Source organism: Heterodontus francisci, chromosome 34, assembly GCF_036365525.1.
Source record: "Heterodontus francisci isolate sHetFra1 chromosome 34, sHetFra1.hap1, whole genome shotgun sequence".
Taxonomy (NCBI): domain Eukaryota; kingdom Metazoa; phylum Chordata; class Chondrichthyes; order Heterodontiformes; family Heterodontidae; genus Heterodontus; species Heterodontus francisci.
The window spans coordinates 10,311,635-10,331,225 of NC_090404.1; the positions used below are offsets into that span (position 1 = coordinate 10,311,635).

The 19,591-nt window shown below is 44.9% G+C and overlaps 2 protein-coding genes and 1 long non-coding RNA gene across 9 annotated transcripts in view; 2 read left to right on the forward strand and 1 right to left on the reverse strand.

Annotated features, from left to right (window-relative positions):
- Positions 1 to 19,370, forward strand: part of LOC137348608 (zinc finger protein 271-like) — a 71,232-nt gene extending 51,862 nt beyond the window's left edge. Inside the window, exon 7 of the mRNA XM_068013890.1 lies at positions 16,564 to 19,370. Coding sequence (XP_067869991.1) covers positions 16,564 to 17,314 — 751 coding nt within the window. The 3' untranslated portion in view covers positions 17,315 to 19,370. The remainder of the gene's footprint in view (positions 1 to 16,563) is intronic.
- Positions 4,842 to 9,954, reverse strand: LOC137349034 (zinc finger protein 271-like). 7 transcript variants are annotated; one of them, XM_068014291.1, is made up of 4 exons: positions 9,901 to 9,954; positions 8,796 to 8,881; positions 7,324 to 7,405; positions 4,842 to 6,566 (listed from the first exon to the last, which is right to left on the reverse strand). In XM_068014291.1, the coding sequence occupies exon 4, from the start codon at positions 6,133 to 6,135 to the stop codon at positions 4,990 to 4,992; it is 1,146 nt and encodes a 381-aa protein (XP_067870392.1). In that variant the 5' UTR covers positions 6,136 to 6,566; positions 7,324 to 7,405; positions 8,796 to 8,881; positions 9,901 to 9,954; the 3' UTR covers positions 4,842 to 4,989. The 7 variants fall into 7 exon arrangements, with proteins under 7 accessions (XP_067870392.1, XP_067870389.1, XP_067870390.1 ...); XM_068014288.1 differs by lacking the exon at positions 9,901 to 9,954 and adding an exon at positions 9,650 to 9,720; XM_068014289.1 differs by lacking the exon at positions 9,901 to 9,954 and adding an exon at positions 9,338 to 9,698.
- LOC137349038 (uncharacterized) lies at positions 10,009 to 16,537 on the forward strand. The gene is made up of 3 exons (XR_010969212.1): positions 10,009 to 10,166; positions 10,966 to 11,081; positions 16,089 to 16,537. It is a non-coding gene; the product is annotated as an uncharacterized lncRNA (long non-coding RNA).
- Positions 19,371 to 19,591: the final 221 nt, after the last annotated feature.

Genomic DNA, 19,591 nt, shown 5'->3' on the forward strand with positions numbered 1-19,591 from the left:
AGATGGTTCCAACCTGTTATCAACTGTTTGTCTTTTATCTCTCTGTTTCCCCCTTATACCAACATTCCACAGACATGGTTGATTACAGGGCCTCGAGGCCCCCGGCTCCAGCATTCGCACCCTTATCCTAAGCTCCGTCCTATCAGCTTGTTTGTTCTATTCTATTCTAAAACTGATCATTAAATTCAGCTGAGATGTATTTCAAATTCCCAACTTGTTTCTACTTATGAATATACCATTAGTCCTATCAGCACCCACTCCAGATGTCTCCAGCCTGGGTCTATTATTCTGTTTCATTCCATCCGAACATTCAGTCAGAACATTCCATCGTTTAATTGCTTTATTGTAAAGTCTGTACAGATCCTGGCTATCATCCTTTAATGCCTAATCCTGTAACAGCTTATCTGTCTTTCTCCAATCCTGACTTATTCTGCTGGGCTGCCTTTCTAATTCACATTTCTTAATTCTGCATGCATTGTTTAATTCTGCTTAACCTCTTCAATCGCCAATCTAACGCCATCAAAGCACAGGTCTATTGAAAACACATTTCTCCCTATAAAGTGGCTAAGCATACAAACATCAATGGAGAACAACACAACTGTATTAGTTTGCTAGCAAGAAAAATATTGTGCAATGCCAATGCAAATTACTTTTGTTGACAGAATAGAGCGAGCTGCATTATGTCACGGGTGTTGGATCGACCTTATTGGATGACCTCTGTGGATACACACAGTGTCAGGAGTGCAAATTAACCATGATACTCAAGGGGAGGATTGTTATTGTGGTTATTGAGGTGACACAGTAGAAAGATTAGCAATCGGCAGACAGACCATTTCTCACTGCCGTTTTCACAAGACAATTTGACTCATTGTGGTCTCTTTGTGCAACTTCTCCACCTGCTTGTAATATGTATCTGAAGACAGGGCAGCCAACAAAAGGGCAGTGATCTCCAAATCAAGAGCATTTTATAGGTTAAAGCAGATAACAGTTCAGAAGAGTCATGTAAAACAGAAAAGCAGAGTGGGACATGAAGGGGCGGAGAGATTAACGGTAGGTAGCCAAGACGTGTTTATTCATCTTGACAGGCTCTGAAACCAGATCCTGGATTCTAAAATATAGAAACAACAGAATCTCTCATGGGCAAAATATCTTTTGCTCACCAAAGCTGGTGACAAAATTAGATAAACACAATTACAAATAAGGAGCGCCCTTCAGTTCCTCCAATAAAGCAATTCTCTTAAATTCACTTATATCTCAGTCTATCACTGTCGATTGCGATTCAGCTCTGACAAGATAATTAACAAAAAAGTTTTTCTGCAAAATGTTGAGCGGTTGTTATTGCATGTATTATTCAGTTATAAAATGTTTAGTTACTACCTGTAATATTGTACTCCAGCCTAACCAATTTATGTCCAAGCCAAATCTCTTACCTGTTAGCAAGGGAGCACTTTTAATGTAATGCAGTTATATGATGCAGACAACTTCCAAATGACATTGGCCACTCAGGTTATCTGCCCTCAAACTGGATAGTAAATGATGCACATTGCAGTAACTGATCTTTGACATACTTGTAAAACTTGTCCATTAATTCAACTTGCAGCAAAAAACATCAGTTAATGACTGTTTCTGACATGGCCATTGAAACATAATAAATTTTTACTATGTCTTCCCTGACAGTTTTTAAACCTGCAAATTCAGCATAGATTTTTTTAAGGAATCTGAACTAGTTCATCATAGATTGAGGTTTATTAAAGCTCTCTATTATACAGTGTTTACTAACTATGGTATATGGGTCAGCAGCATCCTGTTTTGCCAATATCACTCAGCCCCATTACACCATACCATTGTATTCATGAGCTTACATTGCTGACTTCTGGAGGCTCCTGGCCTCTTTTTCCCTCAATACAAGTTCTGGAACAATGCAATTCCAAATGCATAGCAGCGGGATTGCAACATTTACATAAAAGTCCAACAGCTTTCAACATCTCACTGAGCTTGTGTCCCAGGTGAAAGTAATGCAAGCCAGAGTGCAGAAATAGAGACATTCCCTAAGTGACTTTTGCCATTTTAAAATGAGTTTACATAACACAAGCCTTTAAACTTGTGTTTTAAAATAACCTAGCAGCTAGGTTATTTTAAATCAGAAGGTTTAAAGCTTGAAGCAGGGGTGTCCAACCTTTTCACGTGGGGGCCACATTACAATTTTTGTCTTGCATAGGGGCTGGTGAGACAATTTCAGAAAGATAAAGGCATTAAAATTTTATTTTACAATTAATCAAAATAACAAATGTGCATTTTAGTCAAGAAGCTTTAAATAAGACTAATTTATTGACTTACTCTCTCTTCACTATGTTTGACACTGATTTAGTGAGATACTTGGCATTTTTTCTGCTTGCACAGTAGTCAATGTTTGCTCACATACTTGATGTAGCGATGCTGAGTATTCCGGATAGATGCCCATCTGTCAGGAGTGATCTTGATCGCTCTCTCTCCCTCCTATCTCGCCACCTCCCTCTCTGTATTCCCGTGTTGTCTCCCCCTCTTGCTGCCCTCTCTCTTTCCTTGTCTATCCACCTGTCTCTCTCTCCCCTATCACTCCCTCTCTGTCCCCTCTCTTTCTCCCTCCCTGTACCCCCTTTTCCTGTTCTGCCTCCCTCTCTCTCCTCCCCCCTACTCTGTCCCCTCCCCTCTCCTCTCCTCCTTTACTCTGTCTGTGCCCTCTCTCTGTCCCCGTCTCTCTCTCTCCCTGTCACCCCCTCTCTTTGTCTCCCGCTCTCTCCCCGTCCTTCTCTCTTTCTCCCTGTCCCCCATTTTTCTGTCTCTCGCCCCACCCCCTCCCTCTCTCTGGCAGTTAGAGAGAACGGGAACTCTCAGCTGAGCAGCTTCAGGGTTGGTGACAGGTACTTCGAACAGAAACTGTGTTTCTGAACCTCAAACAAGTTTGGGGTTTTCAGCAGGCTTTTAAAAAAAAAAATCGGAATCCACCAGAAAACCATCAAGTTGCCCAAGGTTCAGAGGCGCTGTCTCTGCTCTCAGCACCAGTCAGCTCTGAAACTGGCACTTGTGATTTTTTTTCTTTTTAAAGTTGGTCTAGTTGGAAAGAAGCCAATGGGAAATTTCTCATCCCGGAAATTACCAGTCACAGACCTCAAAGATTTTATCACGGACATTGGCATCTGTGTACGGACATGTTGTCGACCCCCGGCCACGCCTCTGAGGGAGTTGCCTGTCTTTCGATGTAATCTATTCAGAGTCTGGAACATGGTCGCCTCCAGTCAGGGCGTTCCCCTGCCGGCGGCGGTGAGGACTCCAGGCAGCTGACTCTGGGGATGAATTAACAGCTGGAGGGGTAGCTGAAGCCTCCGGAACGCCCCTCACTGCAGTTCTTGAGGGGGCCCAGGCAGGCAGAGTGCTCCAGACCAAGCTGACACCCACTCGGTCGGCACTGCTCATCAGATCCAGGACTTGAAACTCTCCGCAGCAGCCGGTCCCACACGACCTGAGCCGCCTCTCGGAAATGCCCTCTGTGCCATTCCAGTGTGTGGAGTGGTTTCCTGTATGGGCTGTTCCTCCACACTCCCTCCCTTGCTGTCGTCTGCCACCCAGACACAGTGTGGCGGTCTATGCCATCGTCCAGCGAGGAGAATCCCCATGGAGGTCTCTCTATGTGGGAGTCCTCCCCCTTTATATCAGGGATTAGGGTGGCATGCACTGCACAGGGCAGTCCTGTGCAATAGACTTTTAAGTAGGTTAACGGACTCTCAGGCTGCCTGTAATTTCTGATGAGTCCGTATATCATGTCTGTGTGGAGTGTACAAGGTTGCAGCCCCTCTGAGTATTTAAAAGGGTCTGCTCCTCAAGTTTTGTTTGCACTTCAGCTTCACATTCCTGATCTTTGGGCATCCAATGTGAATGGGGGTTGGCAGAGAGGAAGATCTCCTCATCGGTCTGCTCCTGGGCCTCGCCAAGGTGGCAGTTCACAGGTCTATGCAGTGGGCCTAGGTGGGGTGGGGGGGGGGGGGGGGGGGTGGGTCCATCTTCCCTGATTGCCTGCTCCACTTCCGAGGTTATATTCATGGCCAGGTCTCCCTAGAAAGGGAGCATGAGATGTCTGCTGGCTTGCTCAAGGCCTTCCGCCACTGGTGGGCACTACAGGGGCTGGAGTGCATCATAGTTGTGGAGAATTGTATTTTCATTTGAGTTGTTTTATTTATCCGTTTAAATAAAGGTATTTATTTAAAATGCGTATAAACGGGGCCAAAGGAATAAAGGCTCACTCGACAAAATAAAAGGGGTCTGGGGCATAAAGGCCACCTTAAAAAGAAAAAAGGGTTAGATACAGAGTAAAGCCCCCTCTACACTATCCCATCAAACACACCCAGGGCAGGTACAGCACAGGTTAGATCCATGGGGCCTACGTAATAAAGGCCCCCTCGACATAAAATATATAAAAGGGGCCTGGGGAATAAAGGCCCTCCGAAGCAAAAAAAAAAGGGGCTTGTGGTGTAAAGCCTTCCTTCAAAAAAAAGAAAAAAAAAAACAGGTTAGATCCAGAGTAAAGCTCCCTCTACACTGTCCCATCAAACACTCCCCGGGCAGGTACAGCACGGGTCAGATACAGAAAACATAAGAAATAGGAGCTGGACTTGGCCATTTGGGGTAAAGCTCCCTCGAAACATCGTTGGCTGTAAAGTGTTTTGAGACGTCCTGATGTCATGAAAGGAGCTACAAAAATACAAGTCTTTCTTTAACAGAGGAGAAAAGGCCCAAAATGGAACAGTCAACAGCAGCATTTCAATTAGTCTCCTCTTTTCCTGGAAACAAATACTCCACACACTGTGTTGGAAATAAAGCTGATTTATTTGACGTTTATCCAGAATATTAACCTCTATAACTGTGCTGGAGTTTATCAGCAGAAACAAACATCAACTATCAGAATGAACATGTTTCAGTCCTGAATGCGAATAACAGCAGAATCCAATCCTGCAGTCACTTGTGAATTTGCTGGTGTCTCAGCAGGTTTGATGACTGAGTGAATCCCTTCCCACACACAGAGCAGGTAAATGGTCTCTGCACGGTGTGAACCTGGTGTCCCAGCAGGGTGGATGACTTGGTTAATGTCTTCTCAGGGTTAGAACAGGTATAAGGCTTCTCCCCAGTGTGAGTGCGTTGGTGTCTCAGCAGATGATTTCTACTTTTAAAGCTCTTCTCACAGCGAGAACATTTAAATGGTCTCTGATCAGTGTGAACAAGTTGGTGTGACAACAGGGTGGATTGATAAGTGAATCCCTTCCCACAGTCAGAACAGGTAAATGGCCTCTCTCCGGTGTGAACAAGTCGGTGTGTCAGCAGGTGGGATGCATTCGTGAATCTCTTCCCACACACGGAGCAGGTGAACGGTCTCTCCCCAGTGTGAGTGCGTTGGTGTTTCAGCAACTCATTTCTACTTTTAAAGCTCTTCTCACAGTCAGAACAGTTAAATGGTCGCTGATCAGTGTGAACAAGTTGGTGTGTCAGCAGTATGGATGGATAAATGAATCCCTTTCCACAGTCAGAACAGGTAAACGGCCTCTCTCCTGTGCACTGGTGTGCGAGCAGGTTCGAATGCCGAGTGAATCCTTTCCCGCACAAAGCACAGGTGAACGGCCTCTCCCCAGTGTGAATGCGTTGGTGTCTCAGCAGTTCATTTCTGCTTTTAAAGCTCTTCTCACAGTCAGAACATGGAAAAGGTCTCTCATCAGTGTGAACACGCTGGTGTTTCAGCAGCACGTTTCTGCTTTTAAAGTTCTTCTCACAGTCAGAACAGTTAAAAGGTCTCTCATCAGTGTGAACTCGCTGGTGTGTCAGCAGATCAGATGACTGAGTGAATCCTTTCCCACACACAGAGCAGGTGAACGGCCTCTCCCCAGTGTGAACTCGCTGGTGTTTCAGCAGAGAGGATGACCGAGTGAATCCCTTCCCACACACAGAGCAGGTGAACGGTCTCTCCCCAGTGTGAACTCGCTGGTGTGTCTGTAGATCCTTTTCACTTTTAAATCTCTTTTCGCAGTGAGAACATTCAAAAGGTCTCTGATTAGAGTGAACAAGTTGGTGTCTCGGAAGGTCAGAAGACCGAGTGAATCCCTTCCCACACATGGAGCAGGTGAATGGTCTCTCCCCAGTGTGACCGCGCCAATGAGTTTCCAGCTGGGATGGGGAATCAAATCCCTTCCCACAGTCCCCACATTTGCAAAGTTTCTCTGTGGTGTAGGTGTCCTCGTGTTTTTCCAGGTTGGAAGCTCACTTGAAACCCTGGCCACACATAGAACACGTGTATGGTTTCTCCCTGTTGTGAAAGGTGTGATGTTTTTTCAGGCTGTGTAACTGTTTAATGTTCTTCACAGTCAGTGCACTGGAACACTCTCACTCAGGTGTGTGTGTCTCGGTGCTTTTCCAGTCACACTGATGCTTGAAATCTTTTCCCACAGAGATCTGATATTCAGGTCCTGATGAATCCTGTGACTCTGTCAGATCTTGATTTGCTGCTTGGTTTGTGTTTCCCGTCTTTAATCTTCCCTTCTAAGCCCCTGTAAAAGGAGTTTACAAAAGCCATCACTGTCAGTCCAGGATAGAAATTGACAACATTCTCTCCTCCTGCTTCCTGGCCCAGGATGGCAGCGCATGCACCCTGCTGCACATTTCCACCTATAAAGATGGCGGCTGTGAACCCTGGCCTGTCACGGGGAGAAACCCCACAGCTGTCACACCACTTGGTGTAAAGACGGGACCAATAAGTTCTTATTCAGGGTTTGAGGCCTACACCAGGTGTCTGTAAATTGGATAATGTTCCCTATTTTATATTGGGGCCTGGGACTACACTCGGTGTGTGTGAAGCCTATATTGACCCAGGGTTTATTAACCCACTCCCTCCAGCCTCCTATATCCTGTTCCATTCCATTTCCCACACTTTTGCTCTCACCCCTTACCTGTCCCGCAGAAGCACGATCGGGTTCCCCTTGTGGTCACCTTCTACCCCACTAGCCTCCACATTTAACACATCATTCTCCATCATTTTACCTACCTCCAGTGTGAAGCCACCAAAGACATCTTCCCCTCCCCTTTCAGCATATTGGTGGGATCGTTCCTCCTGGTCCAAACCTCTAACACATCCAACACCCACTTCCCTTCCCAAGCAAGCACAGGAGATGCAATACTTGCCTTTTAACTCCTTCCTTCTCACTGTAACACTTAAACCAGCTAGAAATTCTGTTTAAACAATTACAAGCAGTAGACTTAGTGATAAATCTGGAAAAAAGGGAATTCAGAAAAGCAAGAGTAACTTACCTCGGACACATAGTGGGGCAAGGGCAAGTATTGCCAAAAACGGCAAAGGTGCAGGCCTTAGTAGAGTTCCATATCCCTAAATCTAAATGGGAAATAGTGAGGTTTTTAGAGATGTGCGTTTTTTTTAACAAAAAATTTGTATGGAACTTTAGTACTGTAGCTGCTCCATTAACCGATTTGCTACAAAAAAAAACAAAATAGTATGGTGAGATGAATGCCAGGCAGCTTTTGAAAAGCTAAAGGCAATCTTAACTAATGAACCAGTGTTGGCTGCTCCAAATTTTGCTAAACACTTTAAAATAATGATCGATGCTAGCAACCTGGGTTGGTGCAGTCATATTGCAGGATGACAAATCAGGCATAGAGAAGTTAGTAGGGTACTTTTCAAGAAAACTAAATTGCCATCAAAAAAAAGTATTCCACTGTGGAAAAAGAAACATTCGGACTTTTGCTGGCTCTCAAACATTTCGAAGTATAGTCCGCCAAGGCTAGAAAGAAACACTAACATACACCGATCATAACCCATTAACATTTGTAGAAAATTTAAAATCCGAAATGCTAGAATATTTAGATGGAGTTTGTTGTTACAGCTTTATCATTTGAAAATTGTACATATTTTGGGAAAAACAATGTTATCGCCGATGCTTTGTCACAAATTGTCACCTTCTTAAGTTGCAGCTTTGTGGAAAGATTGGATCAGCTAGGGTTGTTTTCCTTAGAACAGAAGAGACTGAGGGGTGACTTAATTGAGGTGTACAAAATTATGAGCGGCCTAGATAGAGAGGAAGGACCTGTTTCCTTGAGTGGAGAAGTCAATTATCGGGGACACAGATTGAGTGATAGGGAGAAGGATTAGAGGGGATATGAAGTAAAACTTTTTCACCCAGAGGTTGATGAGTGTCTGGAATTCGCTGCCCGGATCTGTGATGGAGACAGAAACCCTCAACTCATTTAAAAGGTGCCTGGACATGCACCTGAAGTGCTGCAACCTGCAAGGGTACGGACCAGGCGCTGGAAGGTGGATTAGATTGGACGGCTAGTTTTTATTTTTGGCCGCGCAGACACAATGGGCTGAATGGCCTTCTTCTGTGCTGTAATTTTTTTATGGTTCTATGTCCAAGGCCCCAAACACTCCCTCAAAACGTAACAGCAATTTACTTGCACAAAATTCAATTTAATATACTGTATTCAGTGCCCAAGATGCGGTCTCCTATACCCTGGGGTGACCAAATACAGATTAGGTGACTGCTTTAGGAACACCTCCATTCAGTTCACAAGCATGACCCTGAGCATCTAGTCACCTGTCATCTTAATTCTCCGCACCACTCCGCCTTTGGTCTCCTACACTGTTTTAATGAAGCTCAACAGCAGCTCATCTTTCAATTTGACACTTGAGTTTTGACAGAGTTCAACAATTTCACATCACTTCTGTTACAATTCAGTGGGATGCAAACAGTAACCCTGGCACTTACCAGCACCCTCAGGAGAGATGGTGGGAAACACCCTGTGTGCAGAGTGAGAAGAAAATCATTGTCCCAAATCCTCCCTTTCCAATATCCTGTAAAAGGCGTTTACAAAAGCTATCACTGTCGGTGCAGGATAGAAATTCAGAACAGACAATTCTAGTTTCTATGAAACATTTTCCTTTCTTGTTTTTCCGAAGCTGTAAATCCCCGTCCCACACACACTCCCTCCTCCCTGTGCTGAAATCCAAACACATCTGCACCATTTCTTTCCTCCACTGCCAGTTTTCTCCCTCCCTCCACTCTGACTGGGTTCAGTTCTCCAGCCCCTGTGTGCAGAGTGAGAATCAAATCAATGAGTCAATGATTTTCTCTCCTGGTCGCTGGGACCCTGAAGCCCCGCCTACTGTGTCGTCACCAAGATGGCCGCACATTTGTTTTATTTTGGTAAAAAAAGTCTTTATTCCTTCCCAGTTGGTGTGGACCTCATTTGTAGTTATTCATTGGGCAAATATTTATGCAGGTATATTTTCATTTTACTGTTGTCTTACTTATACCCTTTAGCCATCCCTTACAAAGATGGCCGAAGTCTCTGAACCTTCCCTTGCGGCTGCTAGAATTCCCTGAGGAAAGGAATCTGCCCTGTTCACAGAACAGGAGGCCAGTGCTGGACTGTATCTCCGCTCTGCTCCCCGCAGAGCCAAGATGGCGGCCATTGGCCTGGGCCTGTTCCCAGGAAAAAGCCCCAGAGCTACAAACGCGGGGCCTGGAGGTTCTTATTCGGGACTTGCGGCCTACACCAGCTGTATCTGAAGCCTCCACCCGCCGACTCTCTTCCTCCCCTGCGCCCCGCCGACTCTCACCCACTGCAAAAGCGTTTCCAGCTCTCGCACAGCTCTGATCAATATGACACTGCGCATGCTCCAGATACAGTCCAGCACTGCGCCTGCGCGCTGGGCTCCTGTTTGAGAACACATTCCTCATTAACCAACAGTAAATTTAAAATATACTTGCGTAATGTTTGCCCAAGAAGAACTACAAATGAGGTCCACTCCAAATGTGAAAGGCTAAGGGCTTGTTTTTACAAAATAAGTAATATTATCAAACATCTTACAGAACGTGGCGTATATCTTTCTGTGAAGCGGATTTACGCCGAATAACGACGATGGGGGCGGGGTTTGCAAATTCCTGAGGACGTCAGACGTTTCAGCCCGGTGCGCATGTGCGAACTGCGGTTGGAGGCGCGCGGACGATTTTTTTCGTTTTAGGAACTTTGGACAGTTAACGATCGCTGACGTTGCCATGGCTGCGGGGGGTGGGGCTTGGTAACGGCGCGCGCCGGTACAGGTGGGCCATCGAGCTCGAGCTGAGCAGCAGCAGGTGAGCGGCCAGGAGCAAGGCCGCGGAGAGAGCCTGGGGCTTGAGTGGGAAGCGGCAGCCGGCAGGCCCCGGGCTCGGCTCTCTCCTGGGGAGGACACCACTCTGACTGGGGTCACCCAAAACACTGAAACACGGGGACTTTAATGTCACAGCCTTTGAGGGGGAGGCAATGGGTGCGAGAAAACCTGGTTGATAATTACTGAGCTTGGATGGGTTTTGGTGTCTCCAGTGGGTGGGCTTCAGATTTTCCACCAGTCCCTTTGAGGAAAGGACTGGCTGCAAGTTTTTACTAATTCATTCTTGGGATGTGGGCATCGCTGGTAAAGCTGGTATTTATTACCCTGTCCCTAGTCACCCCTTGAGAAGGTGCTGGTGGTGGGCGGCCGCCTCCTTGAACCGGTTTCATACGACTGAGTGGCTCGTTCGGCCACTTCAGGGGCAGTTAATAGTCACCCATGTTTGTGTAAGAGTTCAGTCACATACAGGCCCAGACTGGGTAAGGACGGAAGGTTTCCATCCGTCGAGGGGCATTAATGAACCAATTCTATGCTAATTGCGAAAAAGCGGACTATCCGGTCCTTTATCTCATTGCTGTTTGTGGGATCTTGCTGTGTGCAGCTTGGGCTGCCCACATTATTCTACATTATAAGAATGAGTACACATTTTAAAGGTGCTTAATCGGCTGTAAAGTGCTTTGGAACACCCTGAGGTCAGGTAAGGTGCTGTATAAATGAACATTCTAAGGCAATCCAGCAGTTTCATGGTCACTTCTACTGACAACTAGCTTTTTTAATTCCAGATTTTGATTTCCAATTCTCAAACCGCCATGGCAGGATTTGATCTCACGTCCTCAGGATTAATGTAACAGAACCACGACTGAGTGCTGCGTGATAGAGTGTTTAACTTGGGAATTTGGTAAGTGTGGGAATTTCTAAAATCTAGTGACGTTTGCATTGAGCATTTAACTTGACTTTAACATTTACATTGTATTTCCTTTCCGTCTTAGTCAGTGGTAAACAAGCTGTCTGCTAGTGTCAGCTGCACAATTAGTTACTTAGGTAGTTCACAGAATCGTTACAGTGCAGAAGGCGGCCATTCGTCCCATCGTGTCCGCACTGGCTCTCCGAAAAAGCAGTTCCCTCACTTACGTACCCCTGCCTTCTCCCCATAATCCTGAACCACCTTCCTTTTCATATAAATGTCTAATTCCCTTTTGAATGGTTCAATTGAACTTGCCTCCACCACGTTCTCAGACAGCACATTCCAGACCTCAACCACTTGCTGCGTCAAAAAGTTTTCTTCATGTCACTTTTGCTTCCCTTACTTAGACTCCGGTCTGTGGAACTCTAGCAGTATAAATACAGGAGATTTTGCTCATGCATAAAGTAAGCAGCACAAAGTTCTGCTTGACTGTGAGACAGAGTGCTGAACTTGGGATAAAAATAAAAAATGCTGGAATTACTCAGGTCTGGCAGCATCTGTGGAGAGAGAAGCAAAGTTAACATTTCATGTCTGTGACCTTTCATCAGAACTTGGGAATTTGCTAAGTGTGGGAATTGATGCAGTGAGGGAGGAGATGCTGTCTTTTACAGAATAAGCAGTGATCCAGGAGAGGGAGCTGGAGACTCTGAGACCTGAGAGCTCAAGCACAGAGGCGTTAATTAGGGAGCATGTAGGTGATTGGTTTGTGAGTTTTAAGGTTTTTCTCCTTTCTAAACTGGGTCAGTAGTTTAAACTTGTACAGGCGAGATAAAAGTATTTTATTAAATTTGTATGTTAACTAATTAAATTAAGCTACAAATTATTATTGATATTTCTAACCTTGAAACCTAATTAGTTATATAAAACACAACAGACGTGGCAGGGCAGGTGATGTGTTGCAGCTGTAGCATGTGGGAGCTAGTGAATACCAGTGTGATCCACTGCAACCATATCTGTAGTAAGTGTCTGCAGCGTGAGGAACTTTGGCTCAGAGTTGATGAGCTCGAATCCGAGATTCGGATACAGCGATGGGGAAAGTCACCCGGACACTTTGTACTTCAGATTTGCTCCGTGGTCAGGAACAGGAGGGTGTGACTGTGAGTGAGGTAAGTATGGGGATCCAGGAAGTAGCACTGGAGGAGCCTCAGCCCTTGCACATGTCCAACAGGTTCAAGGTTCTTGCAGCTTGTGTGGACGAGAGCAGGGACAGCAAACTGACTACAGCACCGTGCTGCAGGGGACCATTCAAGTGGGGGGGCGGGGGGGTAGTAAAATGAAATATAGTTGTAGGGGACAATATAGTTAGGGGGATAGATACTGTTCTTTGCAGCGTAGAGCATGAGTCCTCAACGCTGTGTTGCCCGCCCGGTGCTAAGGAACTTGGAGTGGGAGGGGAAGGATCTAGTTGTCGTGGTCTATGTGGGTACCAATGACATAGGTAAGACTAAGAAAAAGGTTCTTCTGAAGGAGTATGAGTAGCTAGGGCCTAAATAAAAAGGTAGAGCCACAAAGGTGGTAATCTCCGGATTACTACCTGAGCCATGAGCAAATTGCCTTTGGGTAAATAAGATTAGAGAGTTGATTGCATGTCTCAAAGATTGGTGTGGGAGAAATGGGTTTCAATTCATGGGTCACTGGCATCAGTACTGAGGAAAGAGGGAGCTGTACCATTGTGACAGCATTCAGATGAACTGCGCTGGGACCAGTGTCCTGGCAAATGGTAATACTAGGGCGGTGGAGAGGGCTTTAAACTAAATAGGGGGGGCGGGGTGGGGGGGGGAAGTGTTCAAGTGAGGGAAAATTTACAAAGTTAACGAAAAAGGGCAAGGCAATATTGCAGGGTAGCAATACGGGCAATGATAATCAGAGTGTGACAGGAAGGGAGAGAGCGGACAAAAGTGAGAGTGCACCAGAAAATACGGTCAGAGTAGGGAAAAATGATAAAAAGACAAAATTAAAGGCACTTTATCTGAATGCACGCAGCATTCATAACAAGATGGATAAGTTGATATCGTCCCTACCCATTTATTTCTATTTGTATATGATAGCCATTTCAGAGATGTGGTTGCAAGGTGACCAAGGCTGGGAACTAAATGTTCAAGAGTATTTGACATTTTGAAAGGATAGGAAGAAAGGAAAAGGAAGTGGAGTAGCTCTGTTAATAAAGGATGAGATCAGTACAGTTGTGAGAAATGATCTTGGCTCGGACGATCAAGATGGAGATAAGAAATAGCAAAGGAAAGAAGTCACTGGTGGGACTCATTTATGGCCCCCCTAACAGTAGCTCCACTGTAAAACAGAGTATAAATCAAGAAATAATGGGGGCTTGTAGGAAAGATATTGCAATAATCGTAGGCAATTTTAATCTTATTGGACTAATCAAATTGGCAAAGATAGTCTGGAGGATGAATTCATAGAGTGTATTGGGGGCAAATGTACCAAACTTGGAGGTTTGGCAAACTGAGGATGATACCAGTCGACTGCAACAAGACATAGCTAGATGAGCAGAATGAGCAGACAAGTGGCAGATGGCATTTAATACAGAGAAGTGTGAGGTGATGCATTTTGGCAGAAGGAACAGAGAGAGGTCATATATACTTAATGGCACAGTTCTAAAGAGTGTACAGGACAGTGGGACCTGTGGGTTCATATGCATAGATCTTTGAAGGTAGAAGGACATAGTGAGAGGTTAGTTAGTAATGCATATGGGATCGTGGGCTTCAGAGATTGAAACATTGAGTATGAAAGCAGGGAAGTTATGCTCAACCTTGATAAAGCTCTGGCTAGGCCCCAACTGGAGTATTGAATCCAGTCACATTTTAGGAAGGATGTGAAGGTCCTTGAGAGGGTGCAGAGGAGATTTTGTTGTAATTGCTTGATTTCTTGGGATGTGGGGCATGGATGGCAAGGCCAGCATTTGTTGCCCATCCCTATCTGCCCTTGAGAAGGTGGTGGTGAACTACCTTGAATTGTTAAAGGTTATCTGGTGCGGGTACACCCACAGGGACATCCAGGATTTTGATCCAGTGACAGTGAAGGAACAGCGATTTCCAAGTCAGGATGATGTATGGCTTGGAGGGGATCTTGCAGATGTTCGCATGGGTCTGCTGCCTTTGTCCTTCTAGATGGAAGAGGTCACTGATTTGGAAGGTGCTGTCGAAGGAGGTGTTGGTGAATTCCTGCAGTGTATCTTTTAGATGGTACACACTGCAGCCACTGTGCGTTGGTGGTGGAGGCAGTGAATGTTTAAGTTGGTGGGTGGGGTGCCGATCAAGCAGGCTGCCTTGTCCTGGATGGTGTCAAGCTCCCTGAGTGTTGTTGGAGCCACACTCATCCAGGCAAGTGGAGAGTAATCCATCCCACTCCTGTAGGTGGGAGGCAGTGGCATCGTGGTAATGTCACTGGACTGGTTATCCAGAGGCCCAGGTTAATATCCCACCGACACAGGCTAAAAGGAATAAATGCATCTTTCGGGTTGGCAAGCTGTAACCAGTGGAGTGCCACAGGGATCAGTGCTGGGGCCTCAACTATTTACAATTTACATCAGTGGCTTGGATGAAGGGACCGAATGTATGGTAGCTTAATTTGCCAATGACACCAAGATAAGAAGGAAAGTAAGTTAAGAGGAGGAAAGAGTTTGCAAAGGGATATAGATGGGTTAAATGCATGAGCAAAAATTTGGTAGATGGAGTATAATGTGGGAAAATGTGAACTTGTTAACTTTGGCCGGAATAGAAAAGCAGTATACTCTTTAAATGGAGAGAGATTGCAGAACTTTGCGCTACCGAGGGATCTGGGTGTCCTGGTACATGAATCACAATGTTCGTATGCAGGTACAGCAAGTGATTGGGAAGGCAAATGGAATATTGGTGTTTATTGCAAGGGAATAGAATATAAAAGTAGGGAAGTTTTACTGCAGCTGTACAGGACCTTGGAGAGACCACATCTGGAGTAGTGTGGATAGTTTTGGTCTCATTATTTGTAAAAGGATTTAATTGCATTAGAAGCAGTTCAGAGAAGGTTCAATCAACTCATTCCTGGGATGAAGAGCTTATCTTATGAAGAAAGGTTGAACCAGTTGGGCCGAAACCCATTGGAGTTTAGAAGAATGAGAGATGATCTTATTGAAACATATAAGATCCTGAGGGGCACTTGATAGAGTGGATACCGGGAGGATGTTTCCTCTTGTGGAGGAGACTAGAACTAGGGGACACAATTTAAGAATGAGTGGTCTCCCTTTTAAGACGGAGATGAGGAGAAACTTTTTTCTCTGAGGGTTGTTATTCTGTGGAATTCTTTTCCCCAGAAAGCAGTAGAGGCTGAGTCATTGAATTTATTCAAGGCTAAGGTAGACAGATTTTTGATAAGACAAGGGAGTCAAGGGTTATGGGGACGTTGGGGGGGCCGGGGTGGGTGGTGTGGCAAGAGAAATATTTGTCTCTTCTGAATTTCTATCTTGGCCTGACAGTGATGGCTTTTGTAAACTGAAAGGTTACATGCATCAGGAAAGATTGAACAGGTTGGAGTTTTTTTATTCAGAAAACAGAAGACTTATCGGTGACGTGATAAAGCTGTTTAAAATTATCAATGGGCTGGACAAAGTGGACATGAAGAGAATGTTTCCACTTGTGAATGAATCCAAATCTAAGGGCTGTGAATACAGTTACTAATAAATCTAACAGGGAAATAAGGAGAGATTTCTTTACTCAGAGTGGGTAGAATGTGGAAGTGGTTGAGGAAAATAGTTGAGATGCTTTCAAAAGGAAACTAGATGAAAACATGAGAGCAAAGGGAATAGAAAGGTCTGCTGAAAGGCTGAAATGAGGTAGATGAAATGGGAGCAGAGATGTGAGGTGTATAAGCACCTGTACAGAGTAATTGGACTGAATGGCCTGTTTGTGTACTGTGTATTCTATGTCATTCTATATCATCTTTTAAAAGGGTTTAGAAAGGGAGGATTTGCAGACGAGAAATTCAAACCAAACATTCCATCAAGATCTGACACAGTCACTCGATTCTTCAGGATCTGAATATCATTGTCCTTTGAATATCATTGTCCTTTGAATATGGAAGGAGAAATGTTTGACTGTTTTATCTGCGGGAAAAGATTTCAAACATCGGTATGACTGGAAAAGCACCGAGACATACACACACACCTGAGTGAGAGTCTTCCAGCACACTGACTGGAAAGAGCTTTAATCATTTACACAGCCTGAAAAAACATTGCCCTATTCACAGCAAGGAGAAACTGTACAGGTGTTCTGGTGTGTGGCCGAGGTTTCATCTGATTGTCCAACCTGGAGAGACACAAGGACACCTGCGCCACGGAAAAACCATGGAAATGTGGGGACTGTGGGAAGGGATTCAGTTACCCTTCCCAGCTGGAAATTCATCGGCGCATTCACACTGGGGAGAGACCGTTCACCTGCTCTGAGTGTGGGAAAGAATTCACTCGATTATCCCACCTTCTGAGACACCGGCAGCTTCATACTGGGGAGAAGCCGTTCACGTGCACTGAATGTGGGAAGGGATTCACTGATTCATCCGAGCTTCTGAGACACCAACGAGTTCACACTGGGGAGAGACCGTTCACCTGCTCTGTGTGTGGGAAGGGATTCAGTCGACCGTCCTACCTCACTGCACACCAACTTGTTCACTCTGATCAGAGACCTTTTAAATGTTCTGACTGTGAGAAGAAATTTAAAAGCAAAAACGAGCTGCTGCAACACAAACTTATTCATTCTGGGGAGAGGCCGTTTATCTGCTCCTTGTGTGGGAAGGGATTCACACGACCATCTTACCTCGCTGCCCACCAACTTGTTCACACTGATCAGAGACCTTTTAAATGTTCTGACTGTGAGAAGAAATTTAAAAGTAAAAGGCATCTGCTGAGTCACCAGCAAATTCACACTGGGGAGAGGCCGTTCACCTGCTCAGTGTGCGGGAAGAGATTCACAGCGAAATCCCACCTCCGTGAACACCAACTTGTTCACACTGATCAGAGACCTTTTAAATGTTCTGACTGTGAGAAGACATTTAAAAGTAAAGGAAGTCTGGTGACACACCAGGAAGTTCACAACGGGGAGAGGCCATTCACCTGCTCTGCATGTGGGAAGGGATTTGCTAATTCATACAAACTGCTGAGACACCAGCATGTTCACCAGTGACTGCAGGGATTGGATTCTGCTGTTATTGCTGTTGTTAATTACATCCAGAACTGAATCCTGACTGGAATACGGTCTCCAGTTGGGTTTCCACAGGGTTCAGCACTAGGCTGCTTGCTTTTCGTGGTATATATCAGTGATTTAGACTTAAGTGTAGGGCAGCATTATTAAGAAGTTTGCAGATGATACAAAAATTGGTCATGTGGTTGATAGTGAAGAAGGAAGCTGGAGACTGGAGGAAGATATCAATGAACTGGTCAGATGGACAGAAAAGTGGCAAATGGAATTCAACCTGGAGAAGTGTGAGGTAATGCATTTGGGGAAGACAAACAAGGTAAGGGAATGCACAGTGAGTGGTTGGATGATGCTGAAAAGCGTAGAGGCACAGAAGGACCATGGCGTATATGTCCACAGATACCTGAAGGTAGCAGGACAACTGGGTAAGGTGGTCAAGAAGGCATATGGGATACTTTCCTTTATTAGCTGAGGCCGAGAGTATAAGAGCAGGGAGGTTATGCTAGAACTGTATAAAACACCAGTTAGACAACCCCGTCCCCAACAGCTAGAGACCTGTGTACAGTTCTGGTCACTGCATTTAATCAACTATGAAGTAAGACTCAGTCAATTAATTAGCATACAACTAAGGCCAATTTGATTTATTGTACAATTACAGTCAGTGTTCAATTAATCAGATTTAAGGGATAAAGTTAAATAACCAGGGATAGTGGCAATAAAGGGTTCTGAAGTTTTCAGTAAATTAAAATCTGAGGTATATAGATAAGAGTTAAGTAAAACATTTGTTAAACTCAAATAAAATAAAGTGACGTCAGCACAAAGGAAGCAGCTGACCAGTGAGTAGCTGATGAATCTTAATTTATTTAAATCTTAAGTTTATTCCAGTTGAGAATTAATAGTCTAATAAATAAAGGCATGGCAGGGCATCTCAGTCCAGTGGAGTGTACATCTGTTCCATGTGGCAACTCAAGGACACTTCTGGTGTCCTGGACAACCATATGTGCAGGAAGTGTCGTCAGCTGGAGCATCAGAAAGCAAAGGATAATGGTCAAAAGGTACTTTTGTGACAGGAAGGCTGTTTCCAGTGGGGTTCCACATGGCTCAGTATTATATCTATATCACTGTCCGTATATATCATTGATTTAGACTTCAATGTAGGGGTCATGATTAAGACATTTGCAGCCTTCTGGTTGATAGGAAGAAAGCCGTAGACTACAGGACGATATCAATGGACGGGTCAAGTGAGCAGAAAAGAGGCAAATGGAGTTCAATCTGGAAAAATGTAAGGTAATGCATTTGGGGAAGGTTAACAAGGTAAGGGAATACAATATTACTGGCAGAATACCGAGAAGTGTAGAGGAACAGAGAGACCTTGGAGTGGATGTCCACGGATCCCTGAAGGTAGCAGGTAAGGAAGATAAGGTGATTTAAGAATTTTTTTATTAGCTGAGGCATAGAATATAAGAGCAGGGAGTACTTTCAGCAATTTCCTTTGATGAGAGGTCACAGACCTGAAATGTTAACACTCTTTCTCTACAGATGCTGCCAAAGCTGCTGAATATTTCCAACATTTTCTGAGTTTTAAGAGCAGGGAGGCTATGCAAGACCTGAATAAAACACCAGCTAGACCACAGCGAGAGTACTTCACACAGTTTAGTCACTGCATTACAGGATAGATGTGATCGCACCAGAGAGGATACAGAGGAGATTTGTGAGGATGTTGCCAGGACTGGAGAGGTTTAGCTTTGAGGAAAGATTGGTTAGGCTGGGGTTGTTTTCTTTGGAACAGAGTAGGCTGAGAGGAGACTGCTGTTGACATAAAGACAACATTTGACCAAGCATGGTATCAAGGAGCCCTAGCAAACTGGAGTTAATGGAAATCGGGGGAAAATCTTCCACTAGTTGGAGTCATACCTAGCGCAAAGGAAGATGTTTGTGGTTGTTGTAGGTCAATCATCTCAGCTCCAGGACATCAGTGTAGGAGTTCCTCAGGGTAGTGTCCTCGGCCCAACCATCTTCAGCTATTTCATCAATGACCTTCCTTCTATCATAAGGTCAGAAGTGGGGATGTTCGCTGACGATTGCACAACGTTCAGCACCATGCACGACTCCTCAGATACTGAAGCAGACTGTGCCCAAATGCAGCAAGTCCTGGACAATATTCAGGCTTGGACTGGTAAGTGGCAAGGAACATTCGTGCACACAAATGCAAGGCAATGATCATCTCTAACAAGAGAGAATCTAACCATCTCTCCTTGACATTCA